A 27,117-nucleotide genomic window follows, 5' to 3' on the forward strand; every position below is an offset into this window, starting at 1 on the left:
AAAAATGTAAAAAAAGAAAACCGTTTTTTGTGAGCTATATAACTGTTGATTGTCGTTTGTAACTTAACATAGGTTTTAGCTCAGTGGGTTTATATCAATTTCCAATAAAGGCAATTTTAAGTTTAGAAATCCACTTTAAGAAGATCACACCAAGTTAATAACAGCGTGAGTGCTTCCTGAGAGATAGAGAAATGAATAACGTGCAAATATTTCACATTCTTGCCATCTAGCACCGGTGCAACATTCATCTCTGTGGAAAAGGGGCTGAATTGGCCGTCAGGTTTAGGAGAAATGTTCCACATGAATCTCATGCCTGTGTGAGCTCCACACTGAGATAAGCCCTGTGCCTCCTGCAGACTGCACACACTCCATCACAACTCCTTTACAGTGTAGCTTGCTAAACATTTACAGACCAGTGAGTGTGTTAACAACTGGTGATTGGTTTACCCACATGGAAGAAGACAGTGTGTGTGTGGAGGGGTTTCCTTTTGTTATACAGTATGACTGATCATGGTGAATATGAGGATTGGCTTCATTTTACAGGTAATCACTATTAATCACATACAGTGTGTGTGTGTGTGTGTGTGTGTGTGTGTGTGTGTGTGTGTGTGTGTGTGTGTGTGTGTGTGTGTGTGTGTGTGTGTGTGTGTGTGTGTGTGTGTGTGTGTGTGTGTGTGTGTGTGTGTGTGTGTGTGTGTGTGTGTGTGTGTGTGTGTGTGTGTGTGTGTGTGTGTTTGCAGGGGGGGTGGAGGTCTGATTGATTGGTGTGATATAACTGTGGCACTTGCACGTTGGGAAGAATGGACCCAGCAGCTCCTTTTCGGGGTGTGGAAACGCCCACAGCCGAATACAGAGTTATCCCTCCCTTCTCTCTGAGCGAACATCCAATCCTCGTCCACTCCTGCGGTTGTACAAGCCACATTTTAAAAAAGCCATCCCTCAATAAAAGCCCAACTAAAAGTAGAGCACCCCACATAGGTCTGGAAGAGGAGGAGGGTCGCGTCCACACGTGCACAGGGGGGGAGCATGCATCTGCAAAACTAAAAAGTCTTTGCAACTTTTGTCAGACTCTGCAGAAAACACCGAAACTTTTAGATTTTTCCCCATTTGACCCACGGAGAACAACGAAGAGACTTGTCACCATGGCATTCCTGAAGAGTTTTGCAGCAGCCTACAGGACGAGCTCCCAGGGCGAGCAGCTGAACAAGCAGCTGCTCTTCACTTTACGCGCGTTACACAAGTCTGCAGCCAGCGAGGCTCTGGGGATCTCCACGGCCGAAGAGGAGGCCCTGGGCCAGAGCCTGGTCACACCGGCCGAGGTGGATCAGAAAGTGAAGAGTCTGAAGGAGATGCCCGGACCGAGCACCCTCTCCAACCTGGTGGAGTTCTTCTGGAGGGACGGGTTCAGCAGAATCCATGAAATACAGGTAATGGTGTGTTTTTTGCATGTGTTTTATCTTAAATAGAAATATGCCCGGTCATGCGTAAAGTGGCACAGACCGTTTGCGTAAATGCGCACAAAAGATGCAGAAGATGAACCAGTTACGAAACGATCTGGTGTTTGTCCAGATGTGTCACACGATGAGACAGAACAAAACCTCTGTCCAGTTTTTACCATTGAGAGAGGTTTCATAATGGGTTTTTGTTACATATGTTCTTGACCTTATTGATGAAAGTTGACACAAACTGACAATCTCACATTTTGTATCATGACACATCTTTTGTAAGAAAGGTCTGTGTGTGTGTTCCCCCCCATTCCACAACTTTAATCTTATTGATTATTGATATTCGATTTTAATCAGGGGGATTTGTCTCTATTACCTATTGTTGTTGGGGTGACTATTTTTCCATATGCCATATAATAGTAGAAATGGACATTTATTGTTTATTCTCTTTGACTTCATTAATTTGAAGTCGAGATCAGTTGGATAGTTGCTTATGGAAACATTTTTTTTTAACTTTTAATTTCCATTTAAACGGTCTCTGAAACAGCAAGATTAAATAAGTTAATATGTGAATCAGGACTCAGATGATGCCGTTGTTTCAGACCAGTTCTGCTGGAGATATAGTGACAATGTTGGCAAAAGCTGCTCTGCTGAAATGGGCTTTGTTATTGGTCACTCTGCAGGAATCAGATCAGACTGGTTTAAAGTATTTAATAATACATTTAGAGATTACTTTGCTAAAATCTGGATTTAATCTAACAACCAGCATGTGTTCATAATTACATTTTGATTGTAGAAAAGTTGGGTCAGTTTCATGGAGTGAAGTCACTGCTGGATTTTCTCCCATCTCCAAAAGCCATTTATGTGACGTGAATGAAGAAATGTGTCCATTGCCTTGTTGTTTTCTCTTCTGCTTTATAGATGGACCACAGAAAGAAGTATGGAAAGATTTTCAAGTCCCGATTTGGACCTCAGCTGGTGGTCTCGATCGCAGACCGGGACCTGTTGGCTCAGGTGCTGAGAGCCGAGGGCCCGGCCCCCCAGAGAGCCAACATGGAGTCATGGAAGGAGTACAGAGACATCAGTGGAAGAGCCACTGGACTCATCTCAGCGTGAGTCTCCTACAACCTTTGACCTTTTGAGTCTGAATGAAATAAATGACTTGGGGGTTTGTCAGGGTGATCACTTTAATTTCTAACGTGTAGATGGGACTAAGTATGGGTTTGTGGGCTACATATCCAGGATCAGCTAACTTCTAGTGCACAAGCCTGTCAGCATTTAAACTGAGATGTTGTACTTTCTCCAGATATCATCAATACCATTATCATTCTTCTCATCTGCTAGGATGTTTAATCTTTTTGTCAATGAACGCTTGCTTGGGAATGCCAAAAATTCACCTAGTCACCTGTTTTCCAGTGAGGGGGAGCAGTGGCTGAAGATGCGGGGGGTGCTCAGGCAGCTCATCATGCGTCCCCGGGACGTGGCGGTCTTCTCCGATGACGTGAACCAGGTGGTGGATGACCTGATCAAGAGGGTTTATACTCTGAGGAGCCGCGCGTCTGACGGAGCAACGGTCCTCAACGTGAACGACATGTTCTTCAAGTATGCCATGGAAGGTTGGTGAAGGAAGTGAACACGGGGCAGAGGAAACAAAAGTTATGCAGGAAGAGAAAAATGGATAGGAAAAATACAAAACCATGGTTATCAATTCTCTCAAAAGAAGATTTGGCAGATGGTGATACCCCAACTAAAGATGTGACCATGATGCAAAATGGCACAAACCACTCATGTGTTTACATTTGTTTAAGTCTGGTGAATAATCCTTGTTGCAGCTTTGTAACTCCACACACACATGACACTGTAACCGTCTCCTTCTCCCTTTGCTTTGGTATTTACAGGTGTGGCAGCTATTTTGTACGAGTGTCGACTTGGCTGTTTGGAAAACAAGATTCCCCGGGAAACCCAAGACTACATCACCGCACTGAACCTCATGTTCAGCTCCTTTAAGACGACCATGTACGCCGGCGCCATCCCCAAGTGGCTCCGGCCTCTCATCCCTAAACCATGGGAGGAATTCTGTAACTCCTGGGATGGCCTCTTCAAATTCAGTGCGTAGATATTTTGGGGATTCTACGAGGGCTTTGTTATGAATTTGTTGTCCCGTTACCAGGACAACTGTAAAACATATTACACAACGGTTCTCACAAACTGAGGAGCTCTCCCCCATTGACAAATATATCGATTGTCATGTGTGAAATTGATGTAATGGCTCTTTAAGAGTGACTAGGTAGTCTTCAGACTTTTAAAAGGCACATACAATTATTTTTCCATATATAAAAAAGAAAATATATGTAAACTTAAGCACCAACAGTGTCTTTTCCCCGAGTCCAATGACTCAGTATATGAATACTCCTCAATGTGTAAAGATAATTCTCTCTCTGTGGTACTCTTCATAGAAACAGTGCAGCACAGGTCGGGTTCATGTTTTTCGGAGAAATCTCCTGGCTTTATTAGAAAGGAATGTTGATTTGCATATAAATCTCTACTGTGGGAGTAAGGGGTCCCTCTTATATAAGCCTTTTCCCTCTGCTCTTTCCTTTTCTTCGCTACCCTCCCTCACCTCCCCTGCTCCCCTCCACCCCTTCTCCATTCATCCCTTCTTCTGTGTCTCCGTCTGATCCCAGGCCGTATTCACGTTGATAAGAGGCTCCAAGATATCGAGGCCCAGCTGGAGCGGGGAGAGGAGGTGAAGGGGGGGCTGCTCACGCACATGCTCGTCACCAGGGAGATGAACATAGAGGAGATCTACGCCAACGTGACAGAGATGCTGCTGGCCGGTGTGGACACGGTGTGTTCATGCATAAGTGTTAGGTGATATGCGTGCAGAGGGGTGATGCGGTGCAGAAGGTGCGGTGGCTGGGAGGCGCACGTGTGTGTGTGTGAGTGTGTGAGTGTGTGAGTGTGTGAGTGTTTGTGTGTGTCTGAGTGTGTGTGTGTGAGTCAGTGTTGAGTTTCAAAGGTTGGGTTTCTGGCGCCAAATTCATCCCTCTGTAGCTGTGCCAGCGTCAGGTCAGAGCAGTGAATCGTGAGGTTACACCGTATCCCACTGACAAACTTGTTCTCACTCCTATTTAGTTTCTCGTCATTTGTCTCCGTCTGTTAGATCCACACAAGAGGGCTTTGTCTTTTTTTTTTTCTTTTTCTTTTCTTCCTCCAGAACATCTGTGTTGTGTGTTTCAATGTTTCCATATTAGATTTTTACAGATTCTTTTTTTCACCTTTTTAATTGGTAGATTATAGAACACAGGAAACACTGGGAGGGAGAAGGAAGCTCACATGGAGCTAAGATCCTGGGTCAGATTTAGACCCAGGATGTTACTTTGGCATCGCTGGCGCCGCGGCCTGTTGGCTCATCAGTCACACCCACACGCTGCAATTCAGCAAGAGACAGAAAATATTTGAAATTAAAAAAAAATGTAAGTATGGGACTCAAACATCTGGTGTCTAATAACACACCAAACCCACGAAGCATGATTTTTTTTAACTGTTTCAAAGGTGTGTTTGTGTGTGGACGCTGTGAGCATTGGTGCGCAGTTACTGCCTAATTTGTTTTGGGTACTGTCAGATTAATACAAATTATGGGTGGAGAGTGTTTTGTGCTGAGCCAGGGGCCACAGGATAAAAGGGTGTGTGTGTTTTTGTTAAACTTGTTGCAACGGCCACGTCCTGGTAGGGGGTCGACTTCGCTGAGCCCTCACCTGACCTCTTGGTGCATTTGCCTCTACCCGGCGCACACAAGAGCTGTCAAGAGACGTTAGCCACAGCCAGCTGTACAGCCCAGACTGGGCAGAGGTGAGATGAGCGGGCAGAATAATGATGTGAGTCGGAGGTAGAGGGACTCTGTCATGTAAAAGCAAAAGACTGGGGAAGGAGGAGGACAAAAAGAGTCGGGTGTACAATGGGTGTTTGGGAGGGGTAAAAACAAGATGTGGAGGGGGGGGTGTGCCGGGAAGAGGCCCTGAGTCCCGTAGAGCGTTGTCCGGATGAGCTTTTGTCATATGATTCCTCTCGTGCTTTGTCTGAGGTGTTGCCAGCGTCTGTGCCAGCTGGGGTTGATTAGGAGCCAGTTGGGAAGATGGGGAGAGGGCGATGACGCAATGAGAGGGGGGGGGGTCTGAGGAGGGGCATTTAGATGGGTAGATTCGCTTTCTATCATCAGTCTGCTGGGAGACACTGACCTGAGACTGACCCCTGTGGTCTATTCAGTGTGAAGTTTGCTAGTCTGATACCCACATATGTCATTGAATGCATGCGGAGACTAGACGGTCACTCAGTAGAGAGCGCACCCCCACTCGTAGGCCCAACAGTCTCCTTACGAAACAACATTTCAGTTCTCTAGATCCTGACTTTTATTTGGATGTGCAGTAAATTGCACACACTCAATTAATATGTTTCTGAGAAATCAACAAAAATGTTGAAAACACCTTATCTCCCAATATTAAACAAAAAAAATCCTGGTTCCGCACCAAAATTCAAGAGGTTCTACCTTTTATTAATCCTCTGATGGGTGAAGACATGGTCTCCTTGGCGTGGGTAAAAAGTGAAGATGGAAAGATAGACAGGACGCCAGTAAAAGAGGAAAGATGAGGGCCGGGCTGACGAGTCATATGTAACAGTTTGTAAAAAATATCGTGTGAGTACAGAAGAGGTGTCGCCCGTTTTCATAGTATCTGCTAATCTGCCCACGACAGTTACTATTAAATGTCAATGAGTGGTGAGTCAGGAAAAAAGGAAGAATGGGGCAATTGAGAGCAGTGAGACATCTGAAATGAGTGGGTTGGGAGGAGGTTGAAATGGAGGAAAGAGGAAACCATCAGGGTGTGTCGAATGACGGCGCGAAAGCACAACATGTGTGGTAAAGGACATTTAGAAAGAACTGAGGGAGGTAGAGTTGTTTTTAAAATTCAGTCTGATGTCCATGATCTGCCAATTAATCAGGATCACTGTAGTGAGAGTACCCTCATTGTTTCTTATCAGCGCTGCAATGTCTAAGTGCCGGACACGTGAGTGAATTTAATCAAGGCACAATTGAATGAGAGTGGATGAGAATGGGTGACGTAAGACGAGGGATAAAGGGCTGAGATTGCCGCCAGCGGAGTGGTCATGAGTGTCTGCTCATCATGTGGAATTAGCCCCCCCCGCCTCCCTCCAAGCTCCTCGCTGTTTCAAAACACTTGCGCAACATCATCATACAGCTGGAAATGCAGCCAAAGTCAAAACTGTTGCAAAACGTCCCCCAAAAAAAAGGCAACATCTCCACAGAGATTTGATTGCAAAGCCAAACAACACCACTTCGGTATAGAACCAAATGTGTAATAATTTCCTTTTGTCCTGTCCTCTCAGACGTCCTTCACTCTGTCCTGGGCCTGCTACCTGCTGGCACAGAACCCTCGTGTGCAGCAGCAAATCTTCACCGAAGTGACGGCGGCTCTGGGACCTGGAGCCGTGGCCACAGCTGAAGACGTCCCCCGTCTGCCTCTCATCAGAGGGCTGGTCAAAGAAACTCTCAGGTGCAGATCGCCTTGATTTTTATACTGTAACAGTTTTTATTCTCTAACTGTTCCCTGGTTGGTTAGTGTGTAGTTTTATCTACGTTAAGAATCTGTGTGGGGCTTTGTTCTATAAGTTCACATAAACGTAGCTATCTCTCTGTGAGGCTTTTCAAATTCTCTTATAATTAACCTTTGTAAGAAGATCAATGTGTAATGCTGTTGAATAAGCGTCTTTGTGCAACCCTCCCTGGGAGCAGGCTGTTTCCAGTTCTCCCAGGCAACGGAAGGATTACCCAGGATGACTTGGTGGTGGGCGGATACTTCATCCCCAAAGGGGTAAGACCGATAGAAACCAATAGAGGCAAGTCCTCTGGAGTGTGCATGTGCCGAAGAGAAAGTTTTACAGTATGAGCGAGCCAAAAACATTACAGTGGAACCGGATGTAACATGATCTTGCATTACTCATACATCTCTTTCTCTGTCCTGTACAGCTGCTCGTACAATAGCCCAGCTCTTTTCATAACACCACTGAAGTTTTCCCTGTTTCCTGTGCAGACTCAGTTGGCTCTTTGTCACTACTCCACATCTTTGGACGAGGAGGGCTTTGCTGATGCTTCAGACTTCTGTCCAGAACGCTGGATACGGAAAGATTACACAGATCGTGTTGACAACTTTGGCTCCATTCCATTTGGCTATGGCATCAGGAGCTGCATCGGCAGGAGGATCGCAGAGTTGGAGATGCATCTCGCCCTCACGAGGGTAGGATATGAATCCACTCTGGGGCCCACACATTCACACATTCAGTTTTTATTATTGCGTCTTGCATACAGCTATTCCCAACTGTACAATACTCCACAAAGGTGTAAAGTATAAGCCAGAGACTGTTTACGTTGATGGACGATGAACTAAGCTAAAGAATCTCTGATACAAATGCTGCCATCATGTGGAGCCATAGTCTGATCAGCAGCATTTGGGAATTGAAGTATTTTGTCCTTTTTATTTGGGTCCATGTCCCATCTGCTTACATGGAGGAGGAAGGGTTTATGACCTATACAGCAGCTGGCCACCAGGGGGCAATCAAGATGCTCTGTCTTCATTTTTGGGAGCCATCATGTCATCTAACTTTATTTACAGTCTAAATCGGACCCAGAATATTGCTCAATAAATGGAGTTATTTATTGGCTACCTATCATCATAGTATGAACGGTACAAACAAAAATTAGTTCAACTTCCAAAATCCCACAGCTCGCACAGTTCCTGAAAAGTTTTAAATCGTTCCCAGCTGTGTAACTCCAGATCTTTTTGCTTTTACATTTTAAAAGTACTTGCACAATATGTCAAAATAAATTTTATTTGGATAAGCCATATTCACAAATCTCTGTTTGCCTCATAAGGCGTGACAATCTCTACAAGGTGCTTTATTTGTAAAGCACTTATCTAAGCAAGGTGCTTCCCAAAAAAAACATGGCAAAAAGAAGAATTCATTATAATAAAAGGTATTCAATTCAGTTCAATTTTAAGGGGCAAAATCATAACATAATAAGGTGAAGACATTAAAATGTATAGAGAAACTCACCAGTTCCCACACAAGATGTATGTGTCTGTATTGAAATGAGTCGTACAGTATGACTGACCTCTGTCTTTGGCTTCTTGTGCAGCTCATTCAGAAGTTCACCATCGTGGCGTCTCCTCTCACTGCGGACGTCAAGGCGAAGACCCACGGCCTGCTCTGCCCGGCCGCTCCCATTCACCTGCAGTTCATCGAAAGGGAAAACTAAATGCTGACTCCTCTGCATCAGGTCGACTGTACTCTACATCTTTTAAATTGCTGAGTCGTGGTTGTTTGGTGCGGTGGGGTTACATACACTGCTTTTTAGTAAACCTTCCACTGTTTTTAGATTTTTAGAGCTCAGACTGAGGTTTTACTCAGGCAAGAAATTTTTCTCACCTCATGTTTGTGAGGGAGGAGCACACAACTATAGTAATGGACCAATAATGTTATGATAAAGAACTGTTTGTATTTATATTATTTGTGTTTTAGTTTAAATCAGATGCAGCTTCTTTGGACTGTTACTCCTGCCATCCATCCTATTCAAAATAGTGAATGGAAACATGAACTCTGGTCTTTAATTGTTTCCTTTTATGTTACAATACATGCATGTATGAAGTAATGTGCACATACACATTGTAACAAAAACACACTGTTTCCTTCATAGTTAATGAGAAAGCAAATCACTGGTGATGTTCAAGGGCAACCATGAATGTACTGGAAATGAACTGTATGTATGTATATATTGTTTTAAATGTTTCGATGGTATTGTAAGCCAAATTATTTTAGCAGGTTATCTTTTTTTCTCTTTGTTTAATCACTTAAATGGCATTACGTGATTTTAATCTAAACATACTGTAAACTTATATATTTGAAGGAAAAAGTCGTATAACTTTTTTATATAAAATGTAATTTCTTCATTCTGAATGAACCACTATAAAATAAATATTTTAGCTAATGAAAATGTATATCTATTTCTACACAGCATTTATCTGCATAAAATGTCTTCAGTCATTTTGCTTTATATTCTGTTTGTGTGAATATTACTGTTTTATCAGATCAGCTGTTACTGTCCATTATGATTGTCATGGAGAGGGTTAGTGTATGTTACAGGAGAAGAGTCGTTGCTGGGTTGTACCATTTGAAGGATCATGCTGCGTGGAAGATGAGACCATTTACCTGTTCTTTTGTTTATGTTCATTTTTTACTGTAATTGTGTGTTGTCCATTATACTTTTCAAGTGTCAGTGTATCAACATCAGTGGTAGAATATCACAAAGCCGCAGTTGATTGCATATATAAGTACAAACACACTGCAACGTAAAGAAATTAAAATGGGAATATGTAAATAAATCACATCTTTAGTCTGTTTTCAGGAGTTTTAAGTTTCTGACTGCATGAGGTGCAAGTAAATTCACGCTGATGTTACAATAAAGAAATTATTCAACATGTTCAAAACCACAGATTTTTCAATTAAATTGTGAAGATTTCATGTACCTCGATTGATATATTTCCTCTTTTTTGCTTCTTTATGCATCCCCTTTGATGACATAGAAGATGAGTCTTCTTTATCATCAAAGGGGCATTCTTCATTTAGGAAAGCCGTATTCCAAGACACACCCACATCCACAGCTTGACCCTGTGTAGAACATAGTCTAGATTCTGAGCAGCAGAGATTACAGACTCAGAATCAAGACCAAGAATTGCCTCCCCATTTTCCTCATCTTGTTCTGCAGAGAGCATCTTTATGACCACTACAACTGTAAGTCTGACATGATGGTGACCAGCCATACTAACACTCTGGATAAAGAACATTTAGTATATTATGTTATATTTCGAGATTTATTTTGTACAACTAGTTGTAGTAAAGATACATTTATTTGTCCCAAACACATGCACAGACGTGCACAAGCACACTCTGGGAAATTTAACCTCTGCTTTTAACCCATCTGGTGCAGGACACACAGAGCAGTGGGCAGCCGTGTACGGCACCCGGGGAGCAGATGTTGGGGGAGTAAGGTGCCTTGCTCAGGGGCACTAGACAGGGTAGGGAGAATCCTCTTGGATTTTTGGACAGATCAATCCAGGTTCGCCTTTTTGTTGTTTCTCCGTGGAGTCGAACCAGAGACGAACCAGAGACCTTTTCTGCCCTTAGTCCAAGTTTCTGCCACTAGTCCATAGCTTATAGCTGCATGTAGTGATGTAGAAATACAAATTGTATTTACATAGTAAGAAAGGACAATACAAATGTATAATGATCAAAAACAAGTTAATTGGGGAATACCTGAAATACTGAATGATGAAATTAATTCACTAAATGATGAAATTCATTCAAATCTGAGCATGGTCTCTTTTGACCGATGAGTTGCATCAAAGCGTGTCAGTGGTGATAGATTCCTTTGATGTCTTTGAAGACTGTTGCAAGGATGAAAGATCAATACGATCTGAAGAGAAACAAGAGATTAATGTTGACCTGAACAGATCTGTTAGTCTGTTTATGTAGTGAAAGTGATATTATCACCTACTTCCAAAAGGAGATAAGCCTCGTATTACAACTTTAATTTAAGGTTAAAGTTGTAATATGTAGTTCTTATATAGTTCACAATGTAAGTTCAACTTCTACACAGGTTATAATGTTTCTATTAACATATTCAACATTATTAAAACATGACGATTTCCAGTGGTGGGAAGTAACAAAGTAGAAAAACTTTGTTACTTGAGGTTAAAGTTGTAATATGTAATTCATATGTAGTTCACAATGTAAGTTCAACTTCTACACAGGTTATAATGTTTCTATTAACATATTCAACATTATTAAAACATGACGATTTCCAGTGGTGGGAAGTAACAAAGTAGAAATACTTTGTTACTGTACCTGTAGATTTTTCACATATCTGTACTTTACTTGAGTACTTCTTTTCCTGACGACTTTTTACTTTTACTCGTTACATTTGAACAAAAATATCTGTACTTTCTACTTCTTACATTCTCAAACTGGCTCGTTACTTAGGCAGCGGAGGTTAGCGCAGCTCTCTCTCTCTCTCTCTCTCTCTCTCTCTCTCTCTCTCTCTCTCTCTCTCACTCTCTCTCATCTAGGGTTCAAAATTTGTAAAATTATACATTATATTCATATTGTTGTTATAATTTTTCAGTCAGTTGAGATCAATCTTGAGGAGAAACATTTTGGGTTGTTTTGTGTCTGTATAGACCTACTATAAAAAGCACTTTGCATTTTTAATTTTGGTTCTTTTGCTACATTTCAACACCAGATACTTTTGATACTTAAGTACTTTTAATATGAGCTATTCTAAGACTTTTACTCAAGTCATTTCCTGACTGGGTGACTTCTACTTTTACCGTCACTTTCAGGTAAGATATCTGTACTTTTACTCAAGTATGGCTTTCAAGTACTTTATACACCACTGACGATTTTACAGAAGTTCGTGGTTCTTTGATTTGATTTGATGTTTATCGTTTTTGCAGAGATGAAATTCACGTCACTGACGGAAACAGGAAGGCCCGCCTACCTATCGCGAGATTTGGCCAACGAGACTCCATGCGGAAGTAAATAGTGACCATGGCACGTTAGCTTGAGTGTGAGCAGACACAGTTGAAAGTGCAGCGTGGGTTTCCTTCACGTTCAACAGTTGAATATTACTCACACACAGCCATGTTTTGTTTGGCTGGACTCTGACTGATGCCCGTCTGTCTCCATGTCATTGCAGGACACATGTACGACGAGAGTTGAGGAATCACACCGCGCCGTTCGGGGCCTGGAACAGACCTGCTAACTAGCTAGCTAGCTAGCTCGCCTGGGCTAGCGTTGAGCTAACTTAAGCTAACGCTGCTTGTGACGCCCCCGGGCCTGATCAAATCACCATTGAAAGTGAGAAGCTCGGCGAGTGTCGTTCTCCCGGTGGCTGCATCTAAAATGATCATTGAAAACCTCGATGCCTTGAAAACATGGCTGTCGGAGACCCTTGAGCCCATGTAAGTAGCGTTAGCTGTTAGCATCACAAGCTGCTCTTCCCCTGTGGAAGTAGTGGAACCATGTATTCGTTGTTCCCTTGTGTGTTTACTGGTTGTTCTCCTCTCGCTTCCCAGCTGTGATGCAGATCCCTCCGCCCTCGCTAAGTATGTGGTTGCCCTGGTAAAGAAGGATAAGAGTGAGAAGGAGCTCAAAGCCCTGTGCATCGACCAGTTGGATGTATTTCTTCAGAAAGGTAATAACCTGGTCACTGACATGTGTTATTGCCCCAACCTGCTGTTCACTGAGGTCACCACGAAGTCTGGAGAAACATTATAACATCTGGGAATATGTCAGGGGCATTTACTGGGATAATTCATCCCCTGCTTCACAAAAGAGCTTTGTTTTATTTATATCGGTTTCACCTGAAGGATATAAAACATTCATGGTTCATCGTCTTCTTTTTCAGAGACGCAGCTTTTTGTGGACAAGCTGTTTGAAGCCGTGAACGACAAAAGCTACCTCCCACCGCCAGAGCATCCATCCTCTCTGGGCAAAGTCGAGAAAGACGAGCAGAAAAAAGATGAGGTAATTTTCACTCATCATACTATGATACGCTTTGAACCACAGGAACTAGAGGAACTCGCACATCAATGGCGTTCTCTTAAATACACGTTATTTATGCCACGTTGTCCTTTTTTTGTTCAGATAAATCGGGATGAAGAACGGGAGAAGAAGTTTTCTCGGCGGGTGAATCACAGCCCTCCACAATCGACCTCTCGCTACAACAGAGACAGCAGGTGCGTGCACACCTCTCCCCGTTGAACATTGTCTTCAGCTCGTTTTAACATTTACCTAATTACTTTGTCGTTGTTTATCCACATGTTTAGGAGAGTCGATGACCGCAAGAGGGACGATCGCTCCAGGAAGAGAGAGTACGACCGCATCCCGCCCAGGAGGGACTCGTACCGCGAACGCTACAACCGCAGGAGAGGCCGCAGTCGCAGCTTCAGTCGTAGCCGCAGCCGGGATCGGGACAGAGAAAGGGACCGGGACAGAGACCGGGACCGAGAGAGGGATCGGGAACGCAGCAGGAGCCGGTCCAACAGCAGAACCAGGTCTCGAAGCAGGAGTCGAGGTAAGACTCCAAAGCCCAGGTTCAGAAACACAGCTGCGTTACCCTGTTGGTTACAAAGTGGACTCAGACCACAACAGACCAAGCAGCTCCTTTAACACACATGGTTTGATATGTAGTTAATTTAAAATAGGTGTGTATTGGATTTTGTTGAGCGTTAATTTATTTGCTCTTGTTAATGAATTATTTAACTTTTTTTCAATTAGTTGCTCTGTACTAAGCTGTATCGACACAAAGTGAAGCATTTAAAACTTCAAACCAATACCACAACAGCTCAGACAGCTAGTTTATCACTAATACTATCACAGTTGGTCTTAATGGACCGTGTTTTAATCGCTGTTTCATTCTTGCTTGACTATAGAAACAGAAAAAACAACAAGCTTCATCTGGAACTTGGCTGTAATTAAACACTGCATATGTGAGCACAGAGATGCAAATAGAAACAGGATGAAACCCGGCTGCGACTCAACTGAATGCAAATATGAAGTGTGATGTCATGAAAACCCCAATAGGCAAATTACACTATCTTCCATCTTTTTGAACAGCCTTTGGCTACATCCCATTTCCAGTAGTCGTTTACCCCCAAGGTCTCAACCACATCCTCATTTTTGCACACGGACCACACCTGGTCTAGCCACATGATAAGACCCAGTTTTGTTTTACTTCTACTCATGGCCACTGTCTGTTCACAGAGCGAGATCCTGCAAAAATGAAATTCGATCACGACCGCGTGGAGAGGCCAGAGAGCGGTGACGGCTACGCTGCAGCCTCCCAGGTCTCCACTGCAACCACGACCCACTTCCCTGTGCCGTCACTGAGCAGCACCATCACAGTCATCGCCCCCACGCACCATCACAGCAACAACAGCAGTGAGAGCTGGACCGACTTCTGCCCGGACCTCCCTGTGGAGCGTGTCCCTTTCGGCCGGGGGCCACCTCCTCCTCCTACACAGAGGAATCGATGCCGTGACTATGATGGTGAGAAAACTTGGCAAAACATTTAGCAGGAAGTCTGCAGTCATGCTTTTTTTTGTTATTAGATTTCAGTGTGGTTGATGTTGTACCTGTGTTTGCTGTGTTTTACAGAAAAGGGCTTCTGCATGCGTGGGGACATGTGTCCTTTTGACCATGGCAGTGACCCAGTCATTGTGGAAGATGTCAATTTGCCCAATATGCTGCCTTTCCAACCTCCGCCAATCTCTGGTGTGGATGGCCCACCGCCACCCGGGCTCCCACCACCACCTCTCATGAACCCCCCTCCTGTGAACCTGCGGCCCCCTGGGCCCCCACCGGGTGTCCTTCCACCCAGCCTTCCACCTGTTGCAGGTATGAGTTCAGTTCATATGAACAAAACTCAGTCAGTGCAGGTTTACCCAGATCCTATTCTCCTATCATTAGCAAACAACATTTGCATTAGCAAAGCTGTGTAGAACTTTCAGCTGCTGCTATCAGCAGATATCCAATACTTATAATAATAATTATTGATTAACAAATATATTTTGTGTAAACCTTCATGAGAACTATTTTTAAGTTTAGATTGGTAGACAGAAAATACATGTAGTGATGCAGCTTATTTTGATTTTCATTATTGGTTAATCCTCTGATTATTATCTCAGTAATGTGAATTAGTCCCTAGATATAAAATTAAAGAGCAGAAGACAAGAAAAGGAATTACTGAGCCTGTGTCGACACTCAGGTTCATCCGCTTGTCTTGAGTAAGTGGATGTAAGGAAATAGAAATTTACTTGAATTGTTACAGTCGAACGCTTTTATTTATTCGTTGGTCTGAATTCAAACAAAATGGGGGAAAAAATATTATCATACTAACTTAGACATGTGATCTTTGCTGTGGCATGTTAATATAATCATTCAAAGGTCGAGCAAATTGGTTTGTCAAGTTGATTTTTTGCTTCTGTGTTATTAATTTAGTTCTGTCCGACACAGGTCCGCCTCCTCCACTTCCTCCGATGCAACCATCAGGAATGGCTGCTCCTCCCAATTCCATCACAAGCTCTGTTCCCACCATCGTCACTTCTGGGATGCGACCCTCACTTCCTCAGCCTCCAGGGCCGCTCTTCAACGCCGGTAATGGCCGTGTGTAAAGCTTTACATTTAGGCCCTGTCCCAATTCCTCTCCCATAGCCCTACCCCTTGACATGAAGTGTCCTTCGCTGGTATTTTCTGAATGTACCACGTTTGAACGTGTGTTTGAAGGGCACATAACGAACTGTGACAACACTATCCCTTCATGGACATGTGCAAAAAGAAGGTGTTGGGTGAAGTGGTACGGCTCAGGGGTGAATTGGGACAGGACATTATTTTAGTATTTATGAATCACCGTTAATGTATCTTGCATAGCGCTTTTATGAATTAAATAATCCTCTCTGCTTAACAGACAACTATGAGACAGATGTGTACAATCCTGAAGCTCCCAGCATCACCAACACCTCCAGACCAATCTACCGCCACAGGGTCAATGCCCAGAGACCCAACCTGATTGGCCTCACAATGGGGGAGGTGGACCAGCCAAAGAGAGGTATTGTTCTCGTGCACAGAGCTATCGGAGCTTTGAATAGATTGTCTCCAAACATATTATCACACTTTGTCCTTTGGCCTGTGTGCAGCCTGTTGCTGCCTCACAAACAACGACAACACCAGTATTACATGGTTCTGTATTTGTGTTGAGAGTTATGTAGTTTCCAAACTGATCTGACAGCATTTGTCCCTCACCAGACAAGATTCCTAACAACTGTATGCGGATTGTAATGGAATCTGATCCAAGAAAGAGACCAGCGGTTTCTCACGATGGAGGCCTCCTCTCAAAGACACCTTGGTTTGACAAGTAAGACACAATTTCCCCTTTTAAGATAAAACAAGTCATATGCTCTCCTTTAACATATTGTTTAAGAAAAATTCAACTGATATATGACTAATATTTTCCTCACTGAATTATTCTATCATTTCCCTTCTCTGCTTAGACCCAACTTTAACAATCCCAACCACCAGGGCTACCACAAAAGACCTCCCTTCTCTACCAACACCAAGCTGCTGGTTCGGCAAATTCCCCCTGACCTCAACAACATCAGCAAACTCAATGGACATTTCAGCAAGTTTGGCACCATCGTCAACCTGCAGGTCAGTGCAGCTGTGCTACGGATGTGAAGTCACCGCTCTGATGTTTGATCAGGAAAACGTGTAGTTACTGAGTCGTGCAAACAATGGAGCTGCTCAATAGGTCACTGATGTGTATGTAGGTTAAGGGATTTCAAAACCACTACGGAGTTTAGTTTTATATGGGTTTTTCAAAAGCGGTTTAAGTTTAGTCTTTGTTACTGTTTTGTTTCACTCACTATCTCCACTTTGGTGACATCCACATTAATACATTTTATTTTTAGTATAACTATTTGGAAAATCCTTTTGGAAACCAATCATCAGTAATATGATTTTTAACAATAAGTGAGAAACCTAATTAGAGAGTGAAGCTGACTAAGAATCCTGAAAGGGAATGTCTGGACTCTGAAGTAGTAACTCAGTTATTGGGAAAGTTAGGATGTGAAGGAGAGAATTGCATCAGAGTTAAGGTTGGGATGTCAACTTTGCCACAGATTGAAAAAACCCAGTTTAGGGTTATTAGGGAGCAGCCAGTTGTGGTTGTACAGTTTCTCACCACAAGGTGGCTGCAGTGCTCCTCCACTGTGATTTTCTACCTTATGTTACATTTATTAAGTTAATTTTGTCCTTTGTCTTCTTAGTGGGAAAAACACTCAATGCATGTAGTTTACATGTGAAGTGTCCTAATCTGCACTTCTTGTTTTCTATTCCTCATATAACCTCATTAAGTTACTCATGTGCATTTGATAACCTTACACTGTTGAGGTACAGTTCAGATAAATGATCCAGGATTTACAGCTTGTGTAATATTCTTCAAATGCCTGATTCATTTAACCTTTTGCTCTCTTTCTACAGGTGGCCTACCAGAACGACCCAGAGGGGGCACTGATCCAGTTTGCGTCTCCAGATGAGACCAAGCGAGCTATGCAAAGCACAGAGGCTGTTCTCAGCAACCGCTTCATCAGGGTGCACTGGTTCCGTGAGGATGGGAATGATGTTCATGGCCAGTCTCACCCACAGCAGCAGCAGCATCAGCCACAGACCCAACCAGACCTGGTAAAAGCTGATTTTAACATAGTCAATTATAAGTAGTAGAGTACAAGCATCGAGTTGGCCAGTAACTGAATCCATCTACCAATCTGAAACCACGTCTTTAAAGTACGTTAGTTTCACTCAGATAAAACTGCTTTTCTTTCCACGGAAATCACTTCTTCTTTGCTGCCTCAAAACACGAGTTGTGCTGCCCTGTGACTGGCAAGTACTGTTTTTACAGCAGTAAAGAAGAGGTGATTTAGGCAGGAAAGCATAAATAAAGTGGAAAAGGCAGATGCAGCCAAAAGCTCAGCACAACCAGAAAACTGAAATATCAGAACTGTTTCATGTACCTCATTAATCCTGCCATATTGTGATTAACGCAGCCTTTTGTCGATCAGCAGCCTTCAGCTACCTCTCTGAAGCAGTCAGTCAAAGATCGCCTTGGACCAATGCTCCCAGCAAACTCTGATCCCTCCCAGGACTCCAGTGCAGCCGCTCAGGTGTGTGTGATGTAGGGTTCTTGTGTATACTTGTCGGTTTTCAAAATGTGGATATAAACATGATCTTTTTTTTTTTTTTTTATACATTCATGAAGAATCCCTCTAAAGTGTCAGTGAAGGAACGTTTGGGCTTTTCCTCACAACCAGCAGATCCTGTCGAAAAAGTAACCCTCTGTTCTGAATTTGTTTCTTGAAGAATCTGTCCTCCTACTTCAAATTGTGTTGAATCCTTTGTCTGATCACTTTTCTCTCCTTTGTCAGGTGTTCTCTACGTCCATGGGTCTCACAAAAACAGTTTACAACCCTGTTGCCCTGAAGGCAGCCCAGAAAACCTCAGAGGAAACCCTGAAGAAGAAAAAGGTGAGAGGAGAAAACATGGAACGGTAGGCAGAGAAACTCTGAGAGAAGCAAGAAATTTGATTTCTCATAATGAAAACATGACTCTTTTTACAGGAAGCTCTTAGACTACAGCAGGACGTACGGAAGAAGAAGCATGAAATATTGGAGAAGCACATTGAGACACAAAAGGTGAGATAATCTGTAATGAGAAGCGTATAAAAACTTTGATATTTTCAAGTGTCCCTATTAGGGTTGCATAATTCCGGGAATATTCAAATTTGGAAACTTTCCATGGAAATTAACTGGAAATGTTGTGGGTAATTTATACTAACTGTATTTACCTTGTCATATACAGACATAAATATAAACATTTTGTTTTTGTCAGGAAACTTTGGGCACTTGACTATACGCTTCTGCATCGTTGTGTCATTCTTAACATAGGTTTTTGCACAATTCCCGAGCTTAACTTCCCATGGAAGCTTTCTGGAAACTTACCGGAAACTTTCCGCCCCTTTGCAACCCTAGTCCCTATCAACTGACAGCGTTTAGATCTGTGACCTTCCAACACGAAATTATTCTCAACATTGGAGCTATAAAGAAGTGTGACTCCTCTCTAAAGCAACAGGAGGCGACAGAGTCCCGGAGCCAGGCAGTGGACGGCTTTGATTTGTTTGTGTAGCTAAACCAACAGGGTTTGAAAGGTGTTTGTCCGACATGTGACTCGTGCACTGTGTGATCCGAGTAAAAAGGGATTAAACAACTAGTCATGGAGCTAATTTGGACCCAAAATGTAGTTGTGAGTGAAATACTCTGTGTTTCTTACCATCTGACCTGTGGCTGACTGTGTGCTTCAAGAGGTAGTAATATAGAGCAGCTAATATTTATCTTCTGTCTTTCTACAGCTCCTGATATCCAAAATAGAGAAGAACAAAGCAATGAAGGCCGAGGACAAAGCCATGATCATGGCAACTCTGGGCACGTTAACCAAGAGCATCACCAAACTGCAGGAGGAGATAAAGGGAATCAACCCACAACGCCTCAACAAGAGCAAGGCTCAGGTAGACTTTCCCATCCAAACAACACATAGACACTCAAACATCCTACTCATCAAAACCAATAGATTGTGATGTTTAAGTTTAGATTCTTTTGTTGGCCTTGGATATAAAAAACATCAATCATCTAAAAGTGCTAAGTGAAAGGAGTTTCTAATCCTTCCAGGCACAGAAGGAACTGCTGGATGCGGAGCTGGACCTCTTCAAGAAGACTCAGGCAGGAGAGGACACTGCATTACTGAAGATCAAGTATACCCAGCTTCAAATTGAGGTATTTACTTGCACTTGGAAGACAAAACTGTCTTAAAGTGCTAAAATACAATGGCAACCTCGAATGGTAGTCAGATATTTGTGCTCTCTTTTACATATTTCCATTTATGTTCATCTTTTGTTTTTTTTAATTCAGGCCGCTAAAAGAGGACTCCTGTCTCCAGGGCGAGGCCGGGGGGTCCACAGTCGTGGCCGCGGGGCTCACAGGTCCAGGGGGAGGGGCCCCAGAGGTCGGGGAAGAGGTGTGCACGCATGCGTGGACCATCGACCACGAGTGCTGGAGATCTCGGGTTTCACCGAGGCCGACTGCGTAGACCTGCTGCCGCACTTCGCTGTAAGGCCACTGAAAAACAACATATCTCTAATAGTGCAACAACACCAAGAGAAACCAGCACCATAACAGCCACTAAGGATTTGTTCTGTAATATTTTACCTGGTACTTGAAAGAAATTCCTAGAAATTTACTTCTATTATTGCAACAGTTGAACAGGATTCATTGTGTTTTGTAAAGTGACCAAAACGTTGTCTCTTCATGATTTTGTAGCAATTTGGAGAGATTGAAGACGGCCGGATAAATGAAAACAACCAGTCGGCGGTCATCTCTTTCAAGACCAGAGCAGAGGCCGAGCAGGTGAAACATTTCCTCCTCTGCATTGTTTTATCTTGACTGGAGCTCTGAGAGCTGCTTCACTGCTTCACTACACCTGACTCACCTGTCCCCCCCTGTCGTGTCCCCCTGTAGGCGGCTCTTCATGGAGTGAGGTTCAACAACCAGACTCTACGCCTGTCGTGGCACAAGCCGGCCATTTCTCGCAGTACTGCAGATGCTGATGGGGCAGAACCGGATGAGGATGAGGTTTGTGGGCATCACTCACTTTGAATACATCTTTATTTATTCAGAGTAGAATTTAAGATCTTCCACATTATCCTGCAAACTTTAAAAAGAGACAGTTGGTTTCCATAAGAATTTTTTAATATATGCATTAGAAGTAGTGGTAAATGAACGTTAACATAATTAGCGCCTAGATTGTATTATTTTAATGTTACGTGTCCCGAGAGTGGTACCACAGTAGCAAAATATACCTGTGGAAAACAGGTTGAATGCAGCAGTAATGAATACACGGACCATTCAGTTCTTCATCCAAACTGCATCTGCCATGTGGGTGGACGTGTCCCCCATATAAACAGTCTGGGGTGCAACTGCTCCCGTGCCAAAGGTTCCACCTGAGTGCTGCTGTCATTTCTTACATTACTATTAAAGTAATTAAATAAAATATTTTGGGGCATACCACATTAACATTTATGAAATTTCAAGACCTTAAATTCTGATAATTTGATTTTAAACTTGGGAATGGAATTGTTCTCTTTTATAGAAGCTGATGATTTGTGTCAGCTTCTCTGTAAAGTTGATCAGTCTTAAGGATGGAGGTCCGGCACGTCTCATCCAGTATCGCCCTTCATGCTGATACAAATATTTATTTGGAAGTATTTACTTATAAGGGAATATTAATGGTAAACTCTCTGGTCAGATAACTGTTCAGAACAGCTTGTTTCTTGTTGTTGTACAATTGGAGAACACAAGAGGGAGCCATCAAACATCACAGCCAGCATCACACTGACAAACTGAGAATTCTGTCCCCCTTGAGGATTTCTGAATATACGTCGAAAGTTAAGTGCTGAAAGTAAAAAGTTTTAACTGGGATTTTCCTTTTCCTCCTCAGTTCCCGGAAGAGTCCCTGAGTGATGAAGACCTGCTGCAGGACGACGATGAGGAAGAGGACGACAACGAGCCGCGCTCCTGGCGCAGATGAAGACCAGTCACATGCTCGTCTCTGGGCGCACGGGTGCGGAAAAGGAGCAACAATCCAGCAACTGTATTCGATTTCAATGCCTGTGAAGAAGTCATGTTTATTTTTTTTCTCACAAAAATGTAACTAGCAAAAGAACATTGTGAGTTTGATTAATTTTAATGTGTGTATCAGATGCAGCAATGGTGAATTTTTTAATGCTCTTAATATACAACTAGAACTTTTTTTTGTTTTGATTGAGTTATTTTGTTTCACAGAACACATCCTTTGTCTGGACATGTGACACCTGATCCAATTAAGACACATTTGTTAAACCTACGTTGTAACTTCACAGCATCACAGGCGTAGCTCCTGCTGAATAGTATTAGGTTGACTCAGAATGCTCATGTGTAAATATTTTATGTCAGGGTTTAAATGATTTGTATGAACGCTTGGCTTCTCAGTTCTTTGCTTTACTTTGAATTGTACAAAAAATAAAGAATTGAAATGGTCTGAAAACAAACTGCAGAAAACAAAAAAGAAAAACGAGAAAAAAAAATAAAAAAAACAAACAAACGTTGCAGTTAAAAAAAAAAAACTACTCGAGTTGAAAAAGACCATTTCAAAAAACAAAAAAACTTCCTCTTCCCCAAAAGAGCAAACAATCCTAAAAAAAATCCTATCAACATTTTCATAATGTTGGGTCGGTAAGGTCACTGAATATTCAGCCCTGATTTTAACCTCCAAGGTAAGAACATGACGTCTGTGAATGTTTGATTTGCAAACAGCAGAACTGTATTTAACCTTTAACATTTATAATCCAGATCTCAATAAAACAATAACACCTTTTTCTTTTTGTTGCAGGACGTGTTGGCAGTTTCCAGCCACAGGTCTTCCTCCATGAGGCTCCAACATTTTACAATGTAAACTTATTGTAAACTAAAAACTGCTGTATTAAAATACTGTATTTATAAACATTTAGTTGTTTGAAGTAATTTGTCTTGAGTGAGATACTAGTCTGATGTAACTTATTGAACCAGTTATTTTATTATTTTGGTAAATGAAAGGCAAAGTATGTTTAAGCTAAGCCCTAAACTTTAATTACATATACATATATATTTAAATAATATACCTCACCTCGCACTCCTGGTTACCTCATGTTAAAGAAAACACAAGTATTCAAGAAGATCTGTTCATTTGGGATCTCATCGCTTGTAGAGATATTGTAAGTCGCTTTGGATAAAAGCGTCAGCTAAATGAAATGTAATGTAATGTAATGTAGAGAGAAGTTGACTCGGTTGACCCTTTCTTTAATATCGCAAGATCAAAGTTTTTTGGCATGATTTCTGGTTTTCCGTCCGTTTCACTTTTGTGAACGTGATTAACCACAAGAACGTCTTGAGGGAATTGTCATTTGGACTCAAGAATGGACCGATTACATTTCGGCCGCAAAGGTCACGGTGAAGAAACAAAGCACATTTCCTGCCTTGTGAAGGTGATTTCAATCAATTAATCAAATGTATTTGTATAGCCCATATTCACAAATCACAATTTGTCTCATAGTGCTTTAATAAGGTGTGACATCCTCTTTTCTTAACCCTCAACAAGAGTGAGGAAAAACTACAAAATAAAAACCTTTTAACAGGTTCAAAATAACGTAGAAACCTCAGAGATCCACATGTGAGGATCCCTCAATAGATTCCACGTGAATAGAAGAACATCAGAAAGATACGAGTATTTACAGCATTGATAAGAATAAACAGTTTGTAGCATAATGAAAGGTAAATTAATTGATGGATTATTGTCACTAATGGTAGAGTATGTGAGTAGACATATTGCATATCAAGCAGTCTTGTTGTAATCATAGTCCATGTTCAGATGCCGACTTCAGGGTCCACCATCAGCTGCCACCTCCACCGTGGTCCACCACCGATGCCAACACGACACAGGATGTATCTGGAATACCATCAAGGAGTCATTTCACGTTTGATACAGACACTCACTTGAGCTTGGATTTCATCTTCAAAGGTCACGGTAACAAAGTATGTTTTAAGTGTTTGTTGAACATGCGTCCTAAAAATCAGCTTGAGGGAATGTCTTCAAATTTGGAACAAACTTTCACTTGGACTCAAAGATGAACTGATTCCATTTTGGTGCCTGGAGGTCAAAGGTCACATTCACAGTAACGTCATGTTACTGTGAATGTGACACATCAAGTTCGCCCGAAGGGGAATTTCATTACATCTGGCACATTTCACTTTCACCAGATCACAGGTCACAGGTCACATGGGCTTAAAAATTGTTTGTGTGTGCAATTTGGTGATGATCCAAATAAAGATCTGGATCCAGTGAATTTAAATGGGTTTTAATAGAAGGACTTTTGGGCCTTGGTGGACGTGTGCACTTCTAGTTTCTGCTTTTCTCACTTTGACACATGAAATTGTTGATCAGTGTGCATCTCTTCCCTTTGTGTTGTCCTAGTCTAACCACCTTACATGGGTTAATACTGGCCACCCTTTCATTTTCCTTAAACTAAAGTGAATATGTGTCCCTGTGTTTAGGTGGCAGGGACGCTGCTGTCTGGACACAGTTGGTGTTCACCTGCAGAGACGCTGTCCACGATCTCTGGGCTCGGAGTCAGTCAGGACAAATAACCCAATCAGTGTCCACCAGGTCAGTATTCCTGCGCCCCCCCCCCCCACTGGCGCCTGTCACGCTCGCAGAGATAATTGTGAGAAATCAGATTTGCTCTCGTAGAATATCTGCTGTTTTTCATTTAAGCTCGTCTCCCTCATCCCTCCATCTCTGGGTGTGGGAGTGTTAAATGCCCCCTCCTGTGGTCTCATTTACCTCCTGCCGTTCCACCACACTCACGCCGGACTTTATTTGCCTCCACACAGAGCTGTCGCAGTTTTACCTGCGTGTGTTTGTGTATTTGTGTCGACAAAACCTGTGGCTTTTATTCGTCACGAGCCCGGTTTGATTGACACAAATGGCAACATTTCCTGACAATTGTTTAGTGTGGAACGCGCCACATGAGTAAACAGATTTAGGACTGAGCCCCGTGTCGTTTACAGCCACTTCAGTGCTGATGTGAGCGGCATGCAGGAATGTCTGGGAGCTCCGGCCGCCTCCCTTTGTGTCTCCGAGGCCAGAGGACGTTGATTTGCTCCGTGCGAGAGATGGAAGAGACGGGCTAACAAATTTACAGCGTCCGTGTCGTCCAGGATACAAATCTTTACTTTCTGATTTGTGTCAAAGAGACAAATGGGGGTAAACTTTGGAATGAGTTTCAGCTGTGATGATTTTTTTTCTTTCTGTTCGTGTGGAGAAAGGATATGAAATCTGAAATATGTCTCACTTGGGGGTGAAAAGAAAAACTGTGTTCAAATTTTCACTTTTGTTTGCTTGGAGATTTGCCGCCTGTTAGTTGAGATGATTGTAGTTTCTTTTTCGAAGCCCGCCCGGGAATTAAGAAGTCGGTCATATGGATATGCTCCAACTAGGAAAATGCATAACATTAAGCACTTCTAATGTATTTATTCAGATTCATTTGAATATTATCGCTGCAACACAAAAACATCGCTGCATTGCCAATTAACACCAATCACCACTTATGACATTTTGTAGAATTATACGCTCATCGTAATGGACGGATAATGTGTGTGGCAACATCGTGTTCTGGTCACTCACTCGTGTGTCACCTACAACTGCCCGAGGTGAAGACATGAGGATGCTGCTCCTGACCTCAAATCAACAGTGACCCCTCCCACTCCACCCCCCCGCGCTCCACGCTCTCACCCGCCTTGCCCCCTGCGCTACAATGCCACTTCTTTGTAAAACCATTAATATTTGATGTGATCATGGGCCTTCATAAGCAAATTTTAGTCCCCAGCAAGTCGAGCAAAAGCATGATTAATTTAGTATTTATAACCCGACAACCCTTTAAACAACACAGGGCCCCCGGCCACAAAGCAAGGCACAGTTTGAAACCAAACCAGCAGCCTCTAAATCATAATCAGCACGGTCACTCAGCATCATTTGAGTTCGGGGACACCTTTCTTTCCTTCCCTCCCTTCTGGTGTGAAATCAGTGCCTGTGTGAAGAAGGAGGCCTCTGTTTTAATCCTTCACCTGTTTATATAACATAAAAAAAATGTTTGTTAGTTCTCAGACACATGAGAACAACGACACATTTCCATCATCGCAAGTTTGTTGGGAAATTCTGCTTCATTAGACAACGGAACCCTTTAGCCTTGTCTGCTGACCACAGGTCCTCAGTGACCCAGAGAAATAGCATCAATAAATCAACAAACATGATGCAAACAGACGGATGTCCGGCTCGTTTGTTTACTACTGAAAACATGGAAACAGTGGGAGTAAAAAATGTTGTCTAGAAAAGAGCTATAAGTAGAATAAGACTGGAAAAATAAGAAATATTCAAATGAATACAAGTACCTCATATTCAAACTTAAAGTGGCTTTGGTTAAGTATTTACCAGACATTTCCTCCAGGACTTGGTGGAGACTAAAACCTGAGCTACGAGAGAGTTAACATTAGACTAATGTCTAAATGAATGTTGATGGTGGTTTCCAATCAAATCAGATTAAAAGACAAAATGAAAATTCATCTCCAAAAAGAAAATTCATATTCAAAAAGTTTACACATCTTCCGCCGCAAACTAAAAACACAGCTCTTCCGACTATACCTTGAATAAAAAAAAAAAAAAAAAAAAAATTACTATCAATTTTCGAAACTACAAATTTAGTAGCACTAAAATGGCACTTCCTTATAGCATTTTGTAGTTTTGCTTTATTTTTGGAGAAATTGTACTTTCTTGATTCTTGTTGTTCTTGGTTTGTACCCTTGGGGGGAATGCACTTATTGTAAGTCGCTTTGGATGAAAGCGTCAGCTAAATGAAATGTAATGTAATGTAATATCCGAGGAAGATAGCAGTGGAAATATTACTAATTGTAAGTCGCTTTGGACAAAAGCGTCAGCCGAATGACATGTAATGTAATGTAAAATATAGTCGTATTTGAATGTCAGGGCTTGTGGACACTTGGATGAAACCACAGGAGCTGTATGGAAGCATGTTATGTTTCTTTTCTGTTGAATTATCACGTCTGAAGAAGGGCTCCTATTTACTCAAATTGTTATTTGGCTGCGACACTGTTTACCCCTGAGACTCCAGACGTGTGTTGTGGACTCCAACACTTCACCCACCGCTCATCAGCAAAGTGCTGAGTAGATAATGAGTGAATTTAAATGTTTCTGTGAACTATCCCTTTAACTGCAGCCTCTTCTTCCCTGTCAGGATCAGTGTTATTGCAGAATGTCCTTCAGAATCGAGTTAGGCTTCACAGTAACATGATCA

At 42.4% G+C, this 27,117-nt stretch overlaps 2 protein-coding genes across 4 annotated transcripts; both read left to right on the top strand.

Annotated features, from left to right (window-relative positions):
• The first annotated feature begins 1,142 nt into the window (after window positions 1–1,142).
• On the top strand, window positions 1,143–8,775 carry LOC132998876 (cytochrome P450 27C1). The gene is made up of 9 exons (XM_061068620.1): window positions 1,143–1,427; window positions 2,367–2,557; window positions 2,862–3,061; window positions 3,344–3,553; window positions 4,130–4,293; window positions 6,849–7,015; window positions 7,255–7,333; window positions 7,553–7,756; window positions 8,656–8,775. Exons 1-9 carry the CDS (start codon window positions 1,143–1,145, stop codon window positions 8,773–8,775), a joined length of 1,620 nt encoding a protein of 539 aa, XP_060924603.1.
• Window positions 8,776–12,110: 3,335 nt separating this feature from the next.
• On the top strand, window positions 12,111–22,717 carry rbm26 (RNA binding motif protein 26). 3 transcript variants are annotated; one of them, XM_061068294.1, is made up of 23 exons: window positions 12,111–12,168; window positions 12,271–12,535; window positions 12,650–12,768; window positions 12,982–13,100; window positions 13,221–13,312; window positions 13,403–13,650; window positions 14,340–14,624; window positions 14,733–14,972; window positions 15,591–15,731; window positions 16,042–16,182; window positions 16,380–16,488; window positions 16,625–16,781; window positions 17,613–17,813; window positions 18,191–18,292; window positions 18,388–18,456; window positions 18,554–18,652; window positions 18,746–18,820; window positions 19,534–19,689; window positions 19,850–19,954; window positions 20,090–20,287; window positions 20,498–20,584; window positions 20,696–20,809; window positions 21,675–22,717. In XM_061068294.1, the coding sequence occupies exons 2-23, from the start codon at window positions 12,477–12,479 to the stop codon at window positions 21,762–21,764; spliced, it is 3,006 nt and encodes a 1,001-aa protein (XP_060924277.1). In that variant the 5' UTR covers window positions 12,111–12,168; window positions 12,271–12,476; the 3' UTR covers window positions 21,765–22,717. The 3 variants fall into 3 exon arrangements, with proteins under 3 accessions (XP_060924277.1, XP_060924276.1, XP_060924278.1); XM_061068293.1 differs by having other exon boundaries at window positions 12,122–12,535; XM_061068295.1 differs by having other exon boundaries at window positions 12,122–12,535; window positions 18,194–18,292.
• Window positions 22,718–27,117: the final 4,400 nt, after the last annotated feature.

The sequence above is a fragment of the Limanda limanda genome, chromosome 3 (genome assembly GCF_963576545.1).
Source record: "Limanda limanda chromosome 3, fLimLim1.1, whole genome shotgun sequence".
Lineage (NCBI taxonomy): Eukaryota > Metazoa > Chordata > Actinopteri > Pleuronectiformes > Pleuronectidae > Limanda > Limanda limanda.